General features: G+C 40.3%; 1 protein-coding gene across 1 annotated transcript; it reads left to right on the forward strand.

The window, feature by feature from the left end:
* Positions 1-9,199: 9,199 nt before the first annotated feature.
* On the forward strand, positions 9,200-10,367 carry LOC148011442 (histone H2B.9-like). The gene has a single exon (XM_087670458.1). The coding sequence runs from the start codon at positions 9,268-9,270 to the stop codon at positions 9,727-9,729; it is 462 nt and encodes a 153-aa protein (XP_087526584.1). The 5' UTR covers positions 9,200-9,267; the 3' UTR covers positions 9,730-10,367.
* Positions 10,368-23,902: the final 13,535 nt, after the last annotated feature.

Here is a 23,902-nt window from a genome sequence, read left to right on the forward strand (position 1 = left end):
CTTCAATTTTATGCTTACAGGTCTTGGCATTTGATGCCCGATTATGCCAGGTTGGTGCCTATACATATGGGAATGTATGCCTATGGTTTGCCTATGGATTTGAGCTTGGATTGAGCATTGATTTGCTCAGTTTATAGAGGTTATATACTACTGAAAACTTCAAGGCTGAAGCTATTTATGCTACAGTTGGGTTATGCCTATTGGTTTAGGGGATGCTCCCGGTTACTCGGTATGATGTCATGATGTATTTGGACTATGCCACGTCTTGTTTATGCTCCAGAATGCTTTTGAGCTGAGATTAGAGCTTGATTTGGGTTTGACTGTCACTTCTTTGCAGCTGGCATTTCATCTATGACATGGTTTATGCCTAGGCTATTCAGTATAGGTTATGATGCCTTGGTGAATGCTTTATGCTTTGGCTGTGGATGGCAGTTGTTTGAGCTCGTCTTGACATTCATTTGAGTATTCCCTTGAGCAATTGGATATTGACTTGGATTTTTCCGTTACGACTTGGCTTTTTCCATTACGACCTTGGATGCTATTGAGGCATTGTCTTGGTTACCTATCTTTGGTACTTTGACTTGGTTTGCTTGAACTGTTGAGCTCATTTATCCGCCTTTTGTGCTAGTGGGAGCATCTTGTATGCTTGACCGACATTGAGCAGGAGGTTTATGCTATTTTGAGCATTTTGCAGATACTTGAGACTTTGGGATCTCTTACACTTAAATGTTGCATGGTTCACACACTGATATCTTGGAATTGATTTTGACTTGAGCTTGGGCTTTGCACTCTAGTGAGCATACACCTATTGGTGTCAGGTATTGCCAATGCTATGTATACTTTGCCCTACTGTCCAGGGGGTATGCCTATTCACAAACGGATGCTTTGGTGACATGTTTGGGTGTTCGTTCAGGGTCTTAATGACTGTTTGGTGCTGATTTATGTCCGTTTATGGCTGGTCATGTCTTGGCTGTCATTTATTGACTTGGTGTAGTGATTTGGTCAACAATTGACTCTCACAGTACCCTGCTGTCAGTTATTATAGCAAGCATATAACTCCGAACTAACATGGATTTTCCATGCTGAAATATTCTAAAATACTGTACTTTCATTAGTACTTGGAGGGCAACAGCTATGGTTACACTTTTCTCACCATTTTCTCTTGATTTTGGTGATTTTTTGGTCATTTTCTATAGTAAACAACAAGTAGTTTTGAACTGTCTACAGTCTTTCAGCCTGCATTATGGCGAGTTCGTCCACTGATCATGCTATTTTCAACATCACTAAGCTTGATGGTACGAATTACTCTTACTGGAAGAGCCAAAATTGGTAGGTGTTGGTGCAAAAATCGCAGATCAAACCTTTGAGGTTGAGCGGACATCCGCTTGCAACTATGCCAAATGAGGAACGGCTTGGGTTTGATGAGTTATGCAAGTCCGCTATTGTATTATCTCTCACAGAACAGGTTCATTACAATGTATTTGAGGAAGAACAGAGTGCATGGCAGTTGTGGGATAAAATCAAGAATCTCTATGACAAGAAAAGTCCAGCGAGTCAGATGTACTAGCTGAAGCAGCTTATGGATCTGCGCCACATGAAGGAGAATGTGACTATGTCTGCTCAATTGAGCTAGTTCCATGCTATACTCAAGAACTTAACTTTGCAGGACATCACTTTTGCAGAGGATGTCACTCCTCTTTTCTTGCTTGGTACTCTTAATGAGTCATGGGATGTATTCCGCACTGCATTATGTGCCTCTACTGCTACCTTGAAATTATCCGATGTTGAGAGTGCTCTTTTGCAGGAAAATGTTAACCGTAAGAATTTGGATGCCTCTCGTGTGTCACATGCTATGACAATTAGAGGCAGGAATGATGGATATGGAAAGCATGGCAGTGGCAGTGGCAGTGGACGGGATTCTAAAAAATCTCGGTCCAAGTCTCATAGGAAGTCACGTAGCAAATCCCGTGGCAGGAATGCAGATGTTACTTGTCACCATTGTGGGAAAAAGGGCCATATTAGACCACAATGCCATGAACTGCGCAATGAAAGGCGCAAAGATAAGGGGAAAGACAAAGTGCAGGATAAGTCTTTTGATCGCAGCATAGTGCCTGTAAAGTCCAATGTTAAAATTGAAGAGATCAATGTTATGCAGCCTAAGGATATTGATGATGATTATATCCTTGCAGCTTCTTCTAGGGCTTCGCAGATGACGGAGATACACTCTATGTATGCACAGTGTTGGCTCTTGGACTCAGGTGCATCCTTTCATGTGACAGCTTGCCAAGGAGTGATTTCATTCATACCGTACTGTTTCGGGTTTTGTGCGCTTGGGTGATGACATCTCTCTTGATATTGTGGGCATTGGTGATGTTAGGCTGTAGTTTCCTTCTGGTAGCAGTTTGGTTATGTAGGATATACATCATGTACTTGCTTTGACACGCAGTCTCATGTCAGCTGGACAACTTGATGTCACAGGATATCATGCATGTTTTGGAGACTCTGCATGGAAGATCACTCGTGGCAGACTTGTGATTGCGAGAGGTGCCAAGGCTGGCAGTCCCTACCCCTTGATTGTATCAACTTCTTCCCTTGATCATGTTTTGTCTATGGGTTCTATCCCACATATATCTCTTTGTCATGCCCGTTTGGGCCATATGTCTTTGAAGGGAATGAAAATGCTTTATGGTTTGCAGTACTTACCGCCCCTTGATTATGCATGTTTTGATTCATGTGAGCATTGTCTTTATGGCAAGCAGACTAGGTCTACGGATAAGAAGTCTGGTAGGCTACGCATGAGTGAGCCCTTGGCATTGGTACATTCGGATGTCTGTGGGCCCATGCCTTGTCAGTCTATGGGTGGTGCAAAGTATTTTGTTATGTTGATAAATGATTTTTCATGGAAAGTTTGGGCTTATCCCATTAAGTTGAAATCCGATGTCGTGGCTGTGTTTCAGAGATGGCTTGCATTGGTTGAGAACCAGTTTGAGTATAGGCTAAAATGCCTAAGGACAGATAATGGGGGTGAGTATGTCTCATGTGCTTTTGAGTAGTTATGTGATGAGAGGGTTATTAAGCATCAGTTGATTGCCCCTGACACCCCCCAGAATGGTTTGACTGAGAGGATGAATAGAACCATCCAGGAGCGTGTACGCAAAATGCTTAGCCATGCAGGCCTACCACAGAGCTTTTGGGCAGAGGCAGTTAGTACAGCTGTGCATGTCATAAATAGATCACCTTCTAGTGGTTTGGATTTCCAGGTTGTAGAGGAGGTACGAACTGAAAAACCCCCTCTTATGCGCATCTCCATGTCTTTGGATGTGAGGCATTTTGCCATGTGCCCTGGGACAAGAGAAGTAAGCTGGATCCTAAGAGTGTCAAATGCATTTTCCTTGGTTATGGGGATACATGTGAGATGGGTTACCGTGTCTGGGGGATCCGTAGGCATGAAAAGTCATCCGCAGTCATGATGTAGTCTTCCATGAAGACAAGATGCATTGGCAGCCTAAGAGAGTTGTTGAGATCCGCAGGGTCATATTTCAGGAGGAGCCAAGAGATCCCGCACAGCTAGTTGGACAACCTACAGCTCCAGCACATGCTCATGGTTAGGGTGTTGGACAGGCAGCTGGGTAGGCAGCAGAGCCTGCCGTGAGACGATCTACTAGAGACAGACATCCACCTGATAGATTTCAGCCCTCGATGCATTATGTCTTGGTTACAGATGCATGAGAGCCTTTCACTTATGATGAGGTTATGCACAGGGGTGGTAGTCACTCCTGGGAGAGAGCTATGTAGTCGAGATAGACTCCTTGTATAAGAATGAGACTTGGGATTTGGTTTCCTTGCCTAAGGGCAAGAAGGCTTTGCCATGCAAGTGGGTGTACAAGCTGAAAAGTACCCTTGGACACCCCAAGCCGGCATACAAGACTAGATTGGTAGCAAAGGGTTTTAAGTAGGAGCGTGGTGTGGACTTTGATGAGGTCTTTTCTCCTGTGGTTAAGATGACTACCCTATGCTTCGTCTTGGCTTTGGTTGCTTAGCTTGACTTGGATTTATACCATATGGATGTAAAGACGGCTTTCTTACATGGAGACTTGCATGATGAGATTTATATGGAGTAGCCTAAGGGCTTTGCAGAACCTAGCAGGGAGCACCTAGTGTGCAAATTGAAGAAAAGTATTTATGGCTTGAAGTAGGCACCTAGGGAGTGGTATCATAAGTTTGATGCCTTTATGCAGTCATAGGGCTACAGCAAGAGTGCTATGGATCCGTGTCTTTACAGGAAGAAAGCCCTGATGGTTCTTTATTGATTTTAGTACTCTTTATGGATGATATGCTGATAGCAAGGAAAGCTCGTGATGAGCTAGATGCTCTTAAGGCTCAGCTCAAGAAGAGCTTCGAGATGAAAGATCTAGGACATGCCTCTCACATACTTGGTATGCGCATTAGACGCGACAAGCATCAGGGACTCCTCTACTTGGCATAGAGGGAGTACATTCATAAAGTCCTTGGGCGCTTCCGCATGTAGGACGTAAAGCCTATTGGCTGTCCATTGCCTTCTTATGTGAAGGTATCATAGGCTGATTGTCTGTAGACAGATGAGCAAAGGGCTGAGATGGCCAAGATTCCCTATGCATCCGCAGTGGGCAGTCTTATGTATGCCATGATCGCCACTCGTCCAGATATTGCCTTTGCAGTTGGTGTTGTGGCACGCTATATGGCTACACCTAGCAACAAGCATTGGGATGCCGTGAAGGGTATCATGAGGTACCTGAAAGGCACTGCAGATATGTGCATATGCTATGGCATCCAGGATACAAGAGTTGTGGGGTACACTGGCTCTGATTATGCAGGACATGCTGTTAGTAGAAAGTCCATGCTATGTATTCACCTATGCTGGAGGTGTTGTTTCTTGGATGTCCAGGGTGCAGAAATGCATGGCCCTTTCTACTACAGAGGCCAAGTATGTTGCAGCCCCACTGAGGCTTGCAAGGAGGCCATTTGGTTGGGTTGTTTGGTTGCTGATCTTGGTATTGATGCTATCCCTACACTGCATTCGGATTCTATGAGTGCTATTCAGTTAGTCAAGAATCTGGTCTTCCATGCGAAGACGAAACACATTGAGGTGAGGTATCACTTCATACGTGGGGTCATTGAGGACAAGTCTGTTGACCTTGTCAAGATCTCGACAACTAACCAGAATCCTGCAGATCTACTTACGAAAAGCCTATCTAGAGAGCGCTTTGCCTTCCTCAGGAGGTTGATGGGCATGGGATGAGATGACATCTTTCCTCATCCTGTTGTACATGTTGTACTGTCTTTTTCTTTTTTCTTTTTTCTTTTTCACTCCTCACTATGGCAGATTCGCCTTTAAGTGGGAGGTTGTTGGGGATAAAGGCGCCTCCGCCTAGCCGCCCGTGTATTACTACACTGACAGTCACCGCCACTGCACACTGCAGGTGGCGGGCGCCCGTCACCATCAATTTATTCTTTATTCTTTTAGTGACAGTTTGAATAAAGGAAGGCCCAGTCACACATTGTGACTGTTGGAGTTCCCATTTCTTGTTTCTCTCTTTCTTGCTCTTGCTCTCCTGCCAGAGCTCTCGAGTGCAAGCTTCAATCCTTCTCACCTTTCATCTAGTGTCCATAGTCAATGTTTTCTTTTATTTTTTAGAGCAATTGCATGAAATTAGTTTATTTATCTAGAAAATGTAGGTTTTATTTATGATATCCATAAATAAAAGACTAGAAACTATGAAGATAGTCTCTCTCTCTCTCTCTCTCTCTCTCTCTCTCTCTATATATATATATATATATATATATATATATATATATATATATATATATATAATGAACATCTCTAAACATCTCTAAATTATAGTGATAAATAGTCAGCATTTACTATTAGATGACTCCAACGAAAAGTTTAAAAGAAAAGCCTCCATGATGACACATGACAGGTTGGTGGACATGATGCCATTTTTTGTTCACAATATATCTTCTCATGTTGAAGTTTTAAATAAAAATATTGAATCAATTGTTCTTTATAAGAACCTTCAGCTACATTCAGTATTAATGACTAATGGCAATGCTCAAAAAGACCAAAGTTTAGAAAATCCAATGATTGATGACTCAAATGGTATTGATTTTCCCATTTTTAATCCCCAAAGTGGAGGATTTTGATCCATTCTACATACTCTATCCACAATGAATATTCATCCTGTGTTTGTGTCACTTGATACAAATGTTGGTGAGCTTTTAAGTTTTGCTAGGTGATTCTTACACTTTCAAAGCACATGGCTCAATTTATCATTATATAGGTTATCTCTTGCCTAATATGTAGCATTGAGAGAGACCAACTATACACTTATGATACTTAACATGAGTTATCAAATAGATTAGGGTTTATGCCTAAACTATTGCCAAATTTACTTAAGGAGCTTCAATCTATGATGCATCATCACAATATATATGCACAACTTTTAGATTTGTGGGTATGCAATTGCAGCATAATCCCTTGATGGAATTGAGAATGACTATTTAAGTATTCAACAAACTAATAAACAATAATAGCTCCTATTGGAATGTGATGAGGATACTCTTGATTATCATGATATTCATGTTTATACTTGAGATGGTCATTGTGTTTCTATTTCAAACTTGCACATAGTTTACATATTGATCCTTCTTTTTCCCAAAGGTGATGATGGGTGGCATATAAAAGTTCCTTGTTACAAAAGTTTTGTCAATGTTCCAATGCATGCATATAAATTATTGAATAAGGATCACTCTACTCAAATGCAATTTTATGCATTTCAACTTCAAGTATGTAAAGGCATCAAAGTATGCATGCTAAGTGGTGGTCAACTATTGCAACAACATATTGTTGATGCTTATTGTATCATAGAGCAATGTAGATTAGCTTGGTGATGTTAAAATCAGTCTATTCTATATTTAGAAGTTTTTAAAGGCTTGGTAGATATGGTTTGAGCAATGGATAATCAACAAGATAAATTGACTAGTATCTCTACAGGTAAAAGGGTGGTTTTACTATCTATGTTTACTAGTGGGCCAATGTACATCCATAAACTATATCAAGGTGTAATGGCCATAGTACAAAGAAAGAGAAAGCTTGATCTTTTTATAACAATGACATGCAATCCCAAGTGGTTTGAGATAACTCATGCTTTATTCCTTGGATAATTGATTTAATTGCTCAATTATTTCATTAAAAACATATCGATATGATGTATCTCTTAATGAAAAAGGATATATTCAAAAGAGTTTTTAGATATGTTAGTGTAATTGAGTTTCAAACGTGAGGGTTGCCACATTCTCACACTTTTGCTAATTTTAGAGAGTCCTTCCAAGGCTTTTGAGGTGTGACACCATGACAATTTGATATGTATTGAATTACTTGATAAAGAAAAATTTCTAGATTTATCTAAGACATTTAAGAAATGCAATATTCATGGTCCTTGTGATGTGATGAATTCCAAGAGTCCTTGTATGTGAGATGGTCGATGTACTAAAAATTTTCCTCAAAATTTCTATTTTCTGTCAACAATTGATACTACTGGCTATTCCATTTATAAAATACAATCCTTATTTGAGTAAAATGCAATGCACATATAAATATGGAGGTATGCTGGACAATATCAATTGCTAAATAATTGTATAGGGAGGGGGTTGTGTGTGTGTGTTATAAGGGACATGATCATGCAACCAATAATATTTTAGTTGGCATAGGTTTGGCACCTAATTTTACAAGTGTCCATGAGGTGGATTAGAATGAAATCTACTTGGATGCACGATATATATCTTCTTCAAAGGCATATTGGTGAATATTTGATTTTCAGCTACATAATGAGAAGCTAGATATACAATACTTACAAGTGCACTTATTAGGTGAGAATTATGTAGTGTTTCAAAACATAGATAATATAGAATATATAATGGAATAAGTACGAAAGCAAAGACTTGTGTTGCTTTGTCACCATGCATTAATGATTCATAGCTCATGTTGGGTGGTCTAGAAAAATTAGGCCAAGTATTTATATTTTGTAATTTGTAGTCAATGTAATGATATTTGTATCTTTCTTTATTATAATCTAATGATGTTTATTCTACATTGTGATTTTATTTGATCATAGGTGCAAGAAGAGAAGAGATTGGTACATTATCTACCATGCCTATGCAAGAGCACATTGTAGCTTCACTTGCACATGTAAGGTGTGGAGATCAAAATGTTCCAAATCATTATGGGAGATAGAGAAAGCTTTACTTTGATTAGCTAATTTAAGAAAGTCTTCTTTTTTATTGATATCGGGGTTATTGTACTTTAGTTGAATAAATTGTCATTGATATATAAATGGACTTATGTCTGAATTTTCTTCCTTTGCTATATTTTTTTGTTTTGGTGAGGTGCATTTGTTTTGTTTTATCTTTTTATTGTAGCATTGATACATACCTTAAAAAGCTCGAATAAAAAAAGATGGATTTGTAAAACTAAAAAAACTTTGTGATAGCCATCTAATACTCTCACATATTATGATTTTAGCATGCCATAAATATCTACATTCTCCTTTTTTTTTGAGTGGTTGCTTGGTATGTGTATTAAAAATATGTCAAACTAAGTGAGAGAGAGGTACATGAGAGAGAGAGAGAGAGAGAGAGAGAGAGAGAGAGAGAGAGAGAGAGAGAGAGAGAGAGAGAGAAACCAAACTATAATGTTTATTGAGAAAGTGAGGGAAGCGAGGTTATTGCAACTTCGCTTCCCACATGAAGTAGCTTCGTGGCATCCATGAAGTGGCTTAGTGTTTTGCGTAAGAAATGGTAGTAGAAATTAGTTGGCTTAGGCTGAGGGGTAAACTTCGGTGGTATTTGAGTTTAGCTTGCAAGTTTCTTAAAATCTTGATCGAGAGGGCATTGGCAAGAATAGCTCCTTTGCTTAGCTGGCCAATCCCTAACTTACATATTCTGAAGTTATTACTAGTATAATATATATTAGATAAGATATTGTAGCGTCTAAGTCCTCCAATTTAATAGAGACCAAGTTTATGCCCTTTTGAATTTCAAATCTGGAAACGATTTGAAAAGCGGGTGTTTTTTGAATCGATCCGAGTGCTCTTCTGTGATTCGCTGCCGCGCTCCTACTTAAAACAAACCACTCCATCGACGTTCTACCCACGGCCAAACGAACCTTAGCAGCACATTCATTGCCCCGCATTTCACAACCAGACGCGGCATAACATAAGAATCACCCAGATGGCACCCAAGGCCAAAGAGACCCCCGCAGCAGCCGCCGCCGCCGCCGGGGCGGAGCAGAAGGCCAGCAAGTCCGCCGGGAAGAAGCCCGCTGCGGCCTCCAAGAAGCCCAAGGCCGAGAAGAAGCCCGCCAAGGAAGGCGGCGGGGCGGCGGACAAGACGAAGAAGAAGAAGGCGAAGCGGTCGGTGGAGAGCTACAAGATCTACATATTCAAGGTGCTGAAGCAGGTGCACCCGGACACCGGCATCTCTTCCAAGGCCATGGGCATCATGAACTCCTTCATCAACGACATCTTCGAGAAGCTCGCCCAGGAGGCCTCCCGCCTCGCCCGATACAACAAGAAGCCCACCATCACGTCGCGCGAGATCCAGACGGCCGTCCGCCTCATCCTGCCCGGGGAGCTCGCCAAGCACGCCGTCTCCGAGGGCACCAAGGCCGTCACCAAGTTCACCAGCGCCTAAAAATCACACATCGTCGAGCGCTCTTCTGTCTTTCCTTATTCAAACGGTGTTTTGTGAACACCACCCTCTCTCTTGGGATTCTCTCATACTTCTACGTTGTTTCGGATACTGCATGTTTCGCGAAACTGTTCTCTGTACTTGTACAGTTAACTGGTACGTCCATGGCTCCAGGATCAGTTGTAAATCTGGCCATGGTCGTGTGCCTTATGACTTGAAGTACCGGATAATGCTCGCATGGTTGAGATAGATGGGAAATTGAAAGTAACACAACAATAGTGCTGATTTGTGGGGAAAGGGCTTTACATGGTTTTCCTTAGCTTTGCCTTGAGAGAAAAAGGACATTTAATTGCGCAACGGCATATGAAAGGCAACTTGGTTATCCCCCTAGTCCCCCTTATCCTTGGAGGTTGCCCTTTTGTAAGAATGCCTAGTATAGGTTATGTCGAGAGGTTTCTTGAGGATGGGTGGAGAGATTGTCTCATTGGTAGGTACCATTGGAAAGGGTGCTATAAGCCCTCTATTTGGTGTTATCATATGGTGCCCTTGAGAAGGTGTGTTATCTTGTGTGATTAAAGCCCTTTTGGAGCACATAAAGCTAGCTTACTAGAATGTATTTGATTCTTGCTATGTGCGTAGATAGTGTGGCCACTTAATTGAGTAATGATTCTCTTAGTTTTTTTTGGTAGAGGTAGTGTGGCCACTATGATAAAGATTACTCAATTGAACTTCAATGCCAAGTGATGGCATTTAACTAGGCAACCAAGTCACAAGTTAAGATACAGAGGGTAATAAATAATAAGGTATCTAGCAATAGAATGGAAGATTTGAAAGTGGATGAATTGTTCAAGGGAAAGATGTAAGTAGTAAATTGACATTTAATTGAGCAATTGTCTTCAAAAGAGAGGATCATGCATTACAAAGAAAAGTTGTATCCAAATGGTGATAAGAAGGCATGAAAGGTCTTAACAATAAAAGGGATAATTCTTAATAATAAGAAAGCTTGTTATGATTTGTCTTGTGGACCATGATTATTATATGGTAATTATAGGTAGTCTAGAACTCTTTTAATATATCTTATATTAGTTGGAGTAAGGGTTAATGATGTTAATCATTGTTTCATGGATTGTGAGGATTATGTGTAGAAAGGTGAGAGAATGTTCACCTAATCTAAAGATAATGAAACATGGATATGCTTGTGTTGTAAGAGGTTGAGTTTGGGGAGGATGAAGCCAATAGTGTTAATACACCTATCTATGTCTTCTTGGTTTGTGGATGTATATTTGAGTAGAGTTGGATTGATGTCCTTGGTAATACGAGTGCATTATTGTGTACAAGAGCATTTTTCTTTTTCCCACCCCTTTAAAAGAGTGCTTAGATGAGTAAAAAGAAAAAAGCAACACACAAGTAAATCGACCTTGGAATAGGTTAGTATACATATCACTATTTTATCTTGATGTTCTTTGTTGAAAGTAAATTAGCCTTATATTATTTCAAAAATTCCATGTATATTTAGTTTTTCATTATATATCTTAACAATAACAATTAATAATCCATTTGTATCTTACTTTTACTATAGTACTTTGGTTGTAGGTTTGGGAAGCCCTAAATCTTTAGAGGGCTTTTTGAATTTGCTCCCTTTTTAAACCTCTTTTTTAAACTAAAACCACCTTCCCTCTCATGTATAATCTCTCTTTTTCTTTCTTATTTTCTTTTTAATTAAAGTTGTCTTCCAATTTCTCTTCATGTGTAGAACCTAGGCTCTCTCTCACTCACTCACTCTCTCTTTTTTAAATTAAAACCCCTAAAAAACTTAAAATAGAAAGAGGAAAAGAAAAATAAGAAGAGAGATAGAGAATAAAAAATTGAGAGAAAAATATAGAGAGAGAAGAAAACAAAGAAGAGTAGAGAGAGGGGGAATAGAGAGAATTATCGAGGTGAAAGATAAAATTTAAAAGGGAGAGAGAGAGAGAGAGAGAGAGAGAGAGAGAGAGAGAGAGAGAGAGAGAGAGAGAGAGAGAGAGAGAGAGAGAGAGAGAGAGAGAGAGAGAGGTGTCTCTTGGGGTTTTATCCCCCTTTTGGAGCCAACGAAACAATTAGATTTGTGGTCTGAGTAGCAAAGAAGCTAGTGTTTGATACACATTTTTGGTTTACAAGGGAGCTTTAGGGAATCTAATGCTTGGAGATAGCTTTCGAGTATTGCTAGACAAGGAATTTGTTTATATTCTTAGGTTCTATCAATACATAATGCTTTGTCTTTATCATGTGTACCTGTTGTCTATTCTTTCTCTTCTCTTTTGTCTTCTATTCTCTACTTCTTTCTATCTTTGATTCCCAAGTGGATACGACCTTTTGACTAAAACCCCTTCGATATTGGCGAACTCGATGTGAAAGATCGTTAGAAGGAAAGTCAAGATGAAAGAACCTTCAAGCACAATTTTTGGTAATGTTTTGCAATAGTTAGTGTAGAATATGAACATGCTTATACATGCACAATAACAATAGGTGATGCAAGCTTTTGCTCAAACAGAAATTGTTGTAATGAATGCTTTGCAAGCAATAGAGCGTGAGATGAAGTTGTTTAATGGTATGAATGTATCTGCATATTTGCATACCTATGCTCAAAAGATGACATTCTTTGGGGTGGCTCAACTTGCATGGAGCTAGTAATTTTGTTGGGGTCATTGTACATGAATTGAAAGCTCGAGTTACTGAATTATATATGCAGAATGCTAATTGGATAGCTTTCAAGAAGATACTCATGGAAAAATTTTACATTGAAGACACTAGTTTGATTACCTGCAAGACTTTTCAAGAGTGGGTTCTACAACCCAATAAGGGTCTTGTGGCTACAGAGTTATTAAGAGAATTTGAAAGTTGGTTTGAGCAGTTAAATCTTGCAGAACAAAAAGCTCTTGCAAGTCAGAAAATTGAATTGTTTCTACAAGCGGCAGATCCTAAGCTTCAAGAGAAGATTGATGATTTGTTAGAGAATCAGACTACAGAGACAAGGCTTAAAACAAAGTGGAGACATGTTAAGAAAGTTGGTATTGCATTGGTGAAAAAGCATAGAAGAAGAGAAAGATTACATGTATCCAACTTGCCCACTGTTACAGGCAAAACAATTGATATATCCAATAAGCCCACCCACTTCTGTGGCCAACCCTATGGCTACACTTACTGTCCCACTGTTAAAGAAGATGTATTAGATGAATTGGTCAAAGGTATCGGGATTTTTAGTCGAAGGTCGCAAAATTGGATGAGAAAGGACAAGAGAAAAGGAGATAGACAGTAGCGCCTAAACCAAGGAAAAGATATATATGTGGTGTGATAGTTTGTAGCATGAACGGAAGGATTGTGCTGCTTATTAAGAGGCCTTGCATGATAGCTCATATTTTGGAAAGATGGAAAAATCCATGCACAAGAACATGGATTATCTCTTGCTTTGAATTTTGGAAAGGGAGGTATGCAAAAGTTATTGGAAGACTTGGTTATCTGAAATGCTTATGCGGTTTTACACGTTTCTACTTTTGGTCTATAGTTGGATAGAATGTCTGGCCAAGTGATGGTTGATCCTAAGGTTGCAATATGGACACATGCTTTGCATGCAGCTGAAGAGAGGAATGTCTTATAGTGAAATGTCTCATGTAAGGCAAGACATTCGTGACATAACTGGCTGGGAATCACTATAGATGCATATTCAATGTATGCATATTTAGCAAAGGTGCAAAATATAGATGTGCTTGTGAAAGAGAAACAAAAGAGATGAAGAATGTAAAAATATCTAAGAGAGTGACAAGAAGAAGTGTAGATTAGTCTAAAGCTACAAATCAGCCACCTCTTGAGTATGTTATGGAAGAGGTTGGTTAGGAGCAAAAATATGATAGCAAACAAGAGGGCAAAAAGAAAGGCAAGCAACCAGGATATAAGCTGCAGTTTGATATTGAGACAGCCATGGATCTTAAGAAGGTTCTTTAAAAATGGATCTAACATTCGAGTGGAATTTACCTTGAGAGGTGCTTGGCATTGCTAAGGGAAAATTTCATGGTAAAATCATTGACATAATTAAGAGAAAGTGTCAATTTCTTGGTGATACCACTAGTGCATTGGTGCAATTTGAAGATAAAACTAGTTTGTTGGGTATTCGGGTTGAATATAAGCATGATGTAAGTACTGTTTTGTCTATGCAGGATGCTACTAATCAGTAGAAAGCATGTTGAAAAGAGAAGAAAGTGGCTAAAAATGCATTGTCTTGTAGCAATATGTATGGTGGAGTAAGGTAGATGTACCAATATGGGGAAGAGACTCTAAGATTTATTCCTCGAAGTCATTGCATAAGAAATCATTGGGTTAGGGCTACCACTGCAACGGTGTGTGAAAATAGGGGATCATGAAACTCCTTGTGTTGCTTTGCTTGACCATGGGTTCAAGATAAATGTCATTGAGTGTGGGTTGTATGAGAATAGTGCATGGCTCTCTAGACATTGATCATGGTTGGCATTGAGGGTGTTGGGGGTAAAGGTGCCTCCGCTTAGCCACTTGTGTATTACTACAATGACAGTACCTGCCACTGCACACTGCAGGTGGTGGGCACCCGTCACAGTCACTTATTCTTTATTCTTTTAGTGATAGTTTGAATAAAGAAAGGCCCGGCCACACATTGTGGTTGTTGGAGTTTCCACTTTTGAGTCTCTCTCTCTCTTGGCTCTTGCTCTTCATCCGCCATAGCTCTCACCACCAAGCTTCCTCCTCCTGGGTTCCCCTTCCCTTTCAATTGGTATCAGAGCAAAGGTATTGGTGCTTGCTCGACAATCTCTTTAGCTCGGATTTGAAGAGCTTCAATGGCAGCCATGGCACTTTCATTTGTAGGTATGTTTTGATCTTCTGCCTCCACCCCGAGCTTCCGGACCTTCATCGGCTTCTTCCCAAGCTGCATTGGAGCTCCCTTGACATTGCCAAGTGTCCCCAAGGGCTATTGAAGACCCCCTAGCCCCTAGGAATAACCCGTGCAATTTTCGGCCCATTTTTAGGGGGCTGGGCTGATTTGCTTCCTAGCAATTCCTTGCTCGTCCTCGGCTTCTCGGCACTCTTGGCAACTTTCCTGAGCATTGATTGACTCCTCGGCATTAGTGCTTGACTCTCGGTGATCAATTCGAGTGCTTCCCCCTTGAGCCCTTTGCTGTATACACAGTCCTAGGACTGTCAAAACAGGGCAACACTTGATATTTACTGTTTAATGCTTCTTGGCATTGCCCGTTTGATGCCTATTGATGCCTGGTGATGCCCAGATGTTATGGGATGCTATGTCTATGCTTTGGGACTAATTTGAAGCAAATTTGAGCACCATTTGAGCTTCATTTAACAGTAAATTGCTTGCTATAATACAGTGGGATGAAGCTCATTTACTTGGTGTATGCATTGGTTCATGGATACTGCATGCTTCTTGGAGGTTTGAATGATCATACTAATGTATTCGGAGGTTGTAAAATGCTTCTTCTTAGTTTCGGAATGCTTTTGAGCTTGGATTAAGCTCCAACTTGGTCGTTCTTCATCGGCATTTGGCTTCAGTTGGCATGCTTTGGATTAGTCTATGCCTATTGTCACTGGTTGATATTTAGGCTTCTTGCATTTATGCTTTGGTCAGATATGGATGCCACTTGGTTTGCCCATGCTTGATACTTACTTGGAGCTTTGTCTTCAGATATATTTGAGCATTTTGGATCTATTGGGCATTACATTTGGTTGTTAGTTACATGCTCTTTGACTGCTTTCAGGCTTATGCTTTACGGGTCTAAGATAGCTTGGGATTTATGCTTCAGATGTACCCTACTGGGATTTGGCATGTCTGATGTTATGTATTTGATGTATTAGAGTGTTGCTTGCTCTCTTTGCATCTTACTTCACTTCTAGTGGGAGCCTCTTGGTATATTCGGATGTACACAGAGTTTTATTTATAGATGAGCTTGAGCTTGTGGGACGGTTATATGCAGTTTATCTGTAGTGGGCTGATTTGATATGCCTATTGGGGCAGGCACCTATCTCTGTCATAGGCTTTTCAGTTTTGTATGCATCTTGGATGGTTATGTATTGAGCTTCTTGCTCTATCAGTTGTGCTTGTGCTTGGTCTCTTCTCTTACCCCGAGACCCATTACATGCATGACTTCTAGACCTATGAGATGTCTCTTGCCTAATAGGTGATTGGTTTGATAGTTCTTGGTACCTTCTTGCCCCTGGAAACTCACTATTGGATGTATCTTGCTAGCTGGTAGTTGTAGTGACATACGTATCAGTGATTGCTTCATTTTGGGACAAATTTACATACTTCTGTCATTTATTATAGCAAGCTAAAATCTGCAGATTTTGAGCACTTTTATGAGGGTAATGCTTACTGTTTGATGTTATCTTGGTCATATTTGGTAAATAGGTGCTTCTCTTGGTGAAATCCACCCTTTCAGCTAGTTTTAGCAGTGATTTTAGTGTATTTTTTGCTAATTACAGCAACTTGCAATTTTGCTTTTTTTGCTTTGATTTGGGACAATATGGTTGGTCATCTAAAAGATACATCTCTCTTTAACATTGCCAAGTTGGATGATACCAACTATGGGTATTGAAAGTCCCAAATATGGCAGGTTTTGGTGTAGAAATTGTAGAGTAGACCCTTGCGTTTCAAGGGCGTTAAACCTAAGGATATGGATGATGATGTTTGGATGGAAGTTGATGAGCTATGCAAGTCTACCATTATTTTGTCACTCTTAGAAGAGGTCCATCATAATGTTGTTGAAGATGAGAATTAGAGTGCATGGGATTTATGGGAGAAGATTCAAGAGCTCTATGTGCAGCAGAGTCCTGCGTCATAGATGTATTGGCTGAAGCAATTAATGGACCTTCGCATGAAAGAGGAGACCTCCCTTTCATCTAATTTCAGTCAGTTTTATGCTATCATGAAGAGTCTGTTGTCACAGGGAATTGAGTTCAAAGACAACTTGCACGCGTTGTTTCTGCTTGGCAATTCGCCTAAATCATGGGATGTCTTTTGTACTGCCATATACACGAATAAGCTTGATGGATTGAAAATCAAAGATGTTGAGAGTACTTTATTGACTGAGAAAATCAACAAGAGAAACAATGATGCTTCCCGCTCTTCACATGCATTGACCGTTAGAGGTGGCAGACATGGCAGGCATGATAATGATCATAAGGGCAGGGATCTTAGAAGTCTAGGTCCAAGTCACGTGGTTGTAGTAAGTTGCGTGGATGGAAGTCTGATCTTACCTGTCATTACTATGGGAAAGCAGGACATATTAGGCCGCAGTGCCATAAAATGCGCGATGATAAGCGCAAGGAAAAGAGAAAAGAAAAAGTGCAGGAAAAGTCTTCTGAGCGCAGTATTATATTTGCAAAGTCCAGTGTGAAGATAGAAGAGGTTAATGCCATACATGCCATTGATTCACATGATGATTACATACTTGCAGCTTCTTCATGCGATGCCTTACAGACTTCTGAGATACATTCTATATATGCGCAGTGCTGGCTCTTGGATTCGGGTGCATCCTTTTATGTGACACCCTGTAGAGATTGGTTTCATACCTATCGTACCATGTCTGGTTATGTGCGTCTTAGTGATGACAGGTCTCTTAACATTGTGGGCATTGGAGATGTTAGGGTGTAGTTTTCTTCTGGCAGTTCTTTTGTTTTGCATGATGTATGCCATGTACCTGCGTTGACTCACAGCCTTATGTCAGCTGGATAGCTTGATGATGCAAGGTATTTTGTGTCTTTTGGAGACTCTGCTTGGAAGATTACTCGTGACAGGCTTGTACTCGCAAGAGGTGTCAAGTCTGGCAACCTCTATCCCTTACTTGTATCTAGAGCTACATTGGACCATGTTTTGTCTATGGGTTCTATTTTCCACGTATCCCTTTGGCATGCTCGTTTGGGACATATGTCTCTTCAAGGAATGAAAATGCTATGTGCTTTGCAATATCTTCCGTCTTTTGACTCTTCGCATTTTGATTCTTGTGATCATTGTTTGTGTGGCATGCAGACTAGAAATACATATAAAAAGTCTGGTAAGAAACGCATGGGTGAGTCCTTAGCTCTTGTGCACTTAGATGTATGTGGACCCATGCGAGGGTTACCGTCTATATGATCCACAAGTGTAGAACGTGATCCGTAGCCATGATGTCATCTTTTATGAGGACAAAATGCATATGCAGCTTGAGAAAGTGGTTGAGGTACACAGAGTTATCTTTTAGGAGGAGCCACTTGCTCCCGTTTAGCCTGCTCCACGGCCAGCTAGACAACGTGCAGCATCACCTGATGCTTATGGACCAGATGTTAGACATGTTGATGTTAGACATTATGTTGGTCAGTAGAAGAGCCTGTCTTGAGGCGTTCTACTAGAGATAGACGACCTCCTGACCATTTTGTGCCCTCTATGGATTATGTACTGGTTACAGATGCAGGAGAGCCTCTCACTTATGATGAGGCTATGCGCATGGGTGATTGTCACTCTTGGGAGAGGGCTATGCAGTCTGAGCTTGACTCATTGCATAAGAATCAGACTTGGGATTGGTTTCCTTGCCTCAGGGTAAGAAGGCTTTGCCATGCAAGTGGGTGTACAAGCTGAAAAGTACCCTTGGACATCCCAAGCTGGCATACAAGGCTCGATTGGTTGCTAAGGGTTTTAAGCACAAGCATGGTGTTGAATTTGATGAAGTCTTTTCTCCTATGGTCAAGATGACCACTCTATGCTTAGTCTTGGACTTGGTTGCACAGCTTGACCTGGATTTGTACTAGATGGATGTCAAGACGACTTTTCTACATGGGGACTTGCATGATGAGATTTACATGGAGCAGCCTAAGGGCCTTGCAGACCCTGGCAGGGAACACCTAGTGTGCAAGCTAAAGAAGAGTCTATATGGCTTGAAGCAGACACCTAGGGAATTGTACCATAAGTTTGATGTATTCATGTAGTCACAGGGCTACAACCGCAGTACTATGGATCCATGCTTGTACATGAAGAAAGCCCGTGACAGTTCTTTACTGATTTTGGTACTCTATGTGGATAACATGCTTTTAGCATGGACATCTCATGAGGAGCTAGATGCTCTTAAGGCTCAACTCAAATAGAGCTTTGAGATTAAAAATCTAGAACAGGCCTCTCGTATACTTGGTATGCGCATTATGCACGATAGATCTCAGGGACTACTGTATCTGTCACAGAGGGAGTACATTCATAAAGTCCTTGAGCGCTTTCGCATGCAAGATATTAAGCCTATTGGCTATCCATTACCTTCTCATGCGAAGGTTTCACATGCCGATTGTCCGCAGATAGATGAGCAGAGGGCCGAGATGACCAAGATTTCCAATGCATCAGCCGTGGGCAGTCTTATGTATGCCATGATAGCCACCCATCTAGATATAGCTTTTGTAGTTGGGGTTGTGACACATTATATGGCCACACCTGGCAAGAAACATTGGGATGCCATTAAGGGTATTATGAGGTACCTGAAGGGCACAACAGAGATGTGTCTTTGTTATGGTAGCCAAGATACATGAGTTGTGGGGTACACTGACTTTGATTATGCAGGACACACATATAGTAGGAAGTCGTTCCTTTTTCCTCTTTCAATCTCCATAGCTTCCACATCTGCCATGCTCTAGATCCTGCATATTTTAACATGGTATCAGAGACCAGTCGGGCATGGCACTGCTCCTCCATCTTCATTCTACTCTCATCTCCCTTAACTTAAGCTCTGTCCCCAGCTTAGGACAAGTCCAGGACCTCATCTCCCACTCCTTCTTCTCCACTTGACCTTAAGGCAGCCATAGCCAGTAGTACCCTGCTTGCTCGAAGCTCTCATAACTTCCTCTACCGGCCAAATCTTACCAAGCATTCTTCTGGAGAAGTGTTCCCCTGCTACTAATGGATCTCTGTATCACATAAGATCCTGACATTGACCAACCTCGAGTTCAACATTGTCACTTCTGTCAGTTGCTGCCATAACCTTAGTCTGTGGCGTGTAGGCATACCCACCTTGGAGGAGCTGGATCTCTAAATATAGAGCATATCTTCATGAACCTTCTTCTAGATAAATCATCCTCAATATCAGGCGCTCCTTTGTGGTACATCACGCTATGACATTGGTCCTTCTATGCTTCAGCATTGTTGAAGATTCCTCACACTGTCAGGATCTGTGCCCATACTGATCAAAGGCTCTAATCCATCTCTGTGCAGCGCAATGTCAGTCGCCATCATAGGGCAATGATACCCCTTGAAGGAAGCTTCATCCTCATATAATTGTCAAAGAGTGAACTAGGGAGAGAGAAAGAGGAGAGAGAAGACTACAGAAGAGACAAAAAGACTGCATGAAGAGAGAGAAGAAGAGTGACGAGGAGGGAGAAAGACTAGATTTAGAAAGAGAAAGACAAGAAAGAGGGAGAAGCCATAGAAGCTGTGAGCAAGATGGGAGAGGACTGTAATTGTATTAATGTGTCAAAAAGATATGAAAAATTACATATCCTCTCCTTTTATACCAATATCGGTGCGACATGGCATAATATCAATAGTATTTATACTAAATCCTTAATCCCAGCTTCTTACAATCCATCCCTTCCCAAAAGTTTTTGTCCTAAAAAACAAACCTGAAAGAGTAGAAAAGGATAGACGAAACAGAGTACTACTCTGATACAAGGGCTACAAAAATAGGAAAAGCACTAATTTATACTAAGTAATGGATAGGATCATAAGTGGAAAAGTGAGTAGACCATATAAACATCCATTTTGAAATGATAAAACTGAAAACTAAACCATCATAACTCCAAGAAAGGACACTTGCAAGAAATAGACAGCTTGCTGTCTACTACAGAACGTGTTGTAGTAAAATGGAGATATCTTGTGATGGGAATATCCAAATCAAGTGTGCTATGAGTCAAAAGAAAACTCATTGGACATACTTGCAACCCATATAGATATCCTTCTTTTGTAATCAAATCAGAATTGAAGCTAAACCAAAACAGTAAGTTGTCCAGAAACTGTCTGCAGTAGAACAAGAGATAAATGGACTAATTTTCAGCCAAATAAACCTCTCAAAGATAAAGATTTTGAATCCCAATATGGATGTTGGCCTAATTAAGGTGCAAAATCCTGCTCAAAACCTCCTTGATCAAAAGGTATGCCATCATAATAATGATCAAGAGGAGAAGATTTGTCATCAAACTCATAATCTTGACCACCCGGGTCAAATGGGTAGGAAGAAAGATCCCCATAATCATCGCCATACACATATCCATCATCTGTCATATTATAACCATCATGAATCTCATGTACATCCTCATTATCAGCATACCAATCGCCAAAATCATTATCCAAGTTGTCATAACCATGGTCATATGCATCTAACTCTTCTTCTAGTTGAGGTAGATCCTGATTGAGTGTGAACTGATGCATATCCTCAACTAATCCATCATAAGCATGATCAAGAACTGTAAAGTCTTCATTTTCAGCAGGTGCATATTCCTCCTTAGATGGTCCAAAAGGTTGATTACTTACCAAGTGATCTTCATATACATTGGCTTCAACTACAGCATCAACTTGCTGATCAGTTTGGTCTTCTTCATATGGTTGACCTTGAGGAGACAAAGAGTTTAGCATTGCAATTGGTTGATTCCCATTGATTTGCTGACCAAGATCTATGGAATAATTCTCTTCATTCTAGCTTTGTACAAAGTGTACTTGCTGCCCATGATTTACTTCTGTAGATTTAGACATAAAAGCAGGATCAAAGTATTCAAAAGAAAGAATCACATGTTGTAGAGTAGGCGGAACCCGATCTTTGAGGTTAATGCACCAAGTAGCAATTACTGTAAGCATTTTCTTTTTCCATGAAGCATTTTTCAGCAAAAGGTTAATAGCCATCTTTACACAATCACAAATTCCTTCATGGTAAATAGAGATACAAATCAGGATGAAAGCAGCATATTCCGCTAACTTGGTAAAACATTTGCCCAGAAGTTGGACCAATGAATTTGTACCAACATCCAATATTTCCCATGCTAGCTGTCCTTCTAATGAATTCCATGATCCCAATGGAGGTGTATGAAGTGTTGTAGCCCACTCATTGTCATCAATCTCAACAAAAAGAGTAGAAAGCAATACCAATACATATTCTAACCGTTGGTGAGACGATTGATTAAGCAATGATATCAACCAATGTAATACATCCTTGCCTTGAAAAGACTGCAAAAGAGTAGTATCGCTGCTACAAAAGTACTTCATTGATGCCCGCAAATCAGCTTGAGGCTCCACATTCTCCATGGTTAGTAATCCCAACAACATGCATTTAGCTTCAGCATTGCATATACATTCTTGTAAGATACTGTTATCATGGAGATTGATAAGAGTCTGCATTACACCTTGCTGAACCAACTGAGAGGTATGTGGTTGCATCTGATGGATAAGTACTTGCTCAACCAAACTCACATCTATCTCTTCCAATTCCATTTGAGAGTCATCATAAGTCATAAAAGCATGTGTCAAAGTACTCATAACGTCTACCAAAGGAATATCCAACCTCTTAGAAGCAACATCTCTAATTAGACCCATAATACTCTGTTTCTCTGTCTGTGGAAAGTGTAGTCCTGCAGTACCCATAGGTACTAAATCAGCCACCATAACTTTTGATTGAAAGCTCCAATTGACAACATTTTTGATTCAAATTGAAGCTCACACTTTCCTCTTCAAACAGAGCATTTAATAGTAAATTTCAAAGAGGGTAAAAAAAAGTTATGATAGCCCAAAGTTGGCTGTTTGAAACTGTCTACAACCTGTCCTGTTTTGAATGAAACCATAAGAGGTATGTAGATCCCTACTGATCTATCATCCAAATGTTCCATTAAAACCACACCATTTGAATTGGCATTGCTTAGTATATTAGTGTCAGAAATGATGCTTTCTGCAGACCGGTCATCAAAATTGCTGCATGGACTGCATCATGTGGTTCATTCCATGGCTCTAGAGACTATTAAAGCAGAAGTTCCAAAACCATTGAGTACTTTTCCTAGCTCTGCTATACTCATAAATGAAATAGCTCAACCACTTTGGTGTTTAGAAGTTGAGAAAACTATATCCCAGAAACAATGGCCTCTAATCTCAAGATCCCCTAAATGTTGATTTGAGTTCTTCAAATAACTCAACCAATCCAGTCTTCAGAAGCTTAGAGTTGGATTCTCAGTCATAAATTGGCATATAAACAGAGCAAAAATTGGAAAGAGATGCTATACTGCGAGCACCTTATTCAGGATCTCAATGACCCCAACCATGCCTCATTTTGAAAGAATAGACACTCACAAAACTATAAAATCTAGCCATTTGACAGCAGGCAACCCACCATACCTTCTGTTGTGAGCTTGGGAACCCAGGTCAGCATGTAGCATCCATGTCCTCAATCCCTATGATAGTGCTTGCAAAGCTTGTCTCTGAAGCATCCTCAGTTTCAAACTTCATTTTGGACCTCTGACACACTGACAAGTTGCAACCCCATGGCAAGGCAATCAACTGTGATATATAAATGTATGTCAATACTGCTGCTTTGGCTTCCTCAAGCTATTCTACTCAAATGGCCAATGACAAACTTGCAGGAATGAATGCATAGCAGGTTGTAAGAGTAGAGAGTACTTCTAAAAGTATGAAAGAGAAAGGCACTACAAGTTTAAGTTTAAGTTCAAGCATAGTGTGACAAGACAGTTTCGTACATCTGTAAATATCACAATAACACGACAATCAAGTGCTCCCAGTAACTTGAATTCAGAATTCAGAAATAGAGAGTGGATTGCATAAAAGTATGATGGCAGTGTCAAAGTCTATCATTACTGCTGTCACATCTGCAAAATCTACATTAACAAGACCTGGAACTGCAATGATGTCAAAAATTCCTTGTACACCTTGCTGCAATGCTGTCACATATGCAAAATCTACATTAACAAGACATGGAACTGCAATGATGTCAAAAATGCCTTGTACACCTTTCTGCAATACATCATCAGCCAAAAGAAAAGCATCCTACAAAAGTGTTTGTTGTTGAGCAATGTCAAGCAATCTATCATTTGGTATCACAATCAATGTATCTACTGTTGAGCAATGTCAAGCAATCTGTCATTTAGTATCACAATCAAT

This window comes from Lygodium microphyllum, chromosome 28 (genome assembly GCF_053477565.2).
Source record: "Lygodium microphyllum isolate KBCC chromosome 28, Lygodium_microphyllum_v1.1.10, whole genome shotgun sequence".
Taxonomy (NCBI): Eukaryota; Viridiplantae; Streptophyta; class Polypodiopsida; order Schizaeales; family Lygodiaceae; genus Lygodium; species Lygodium microphyllum.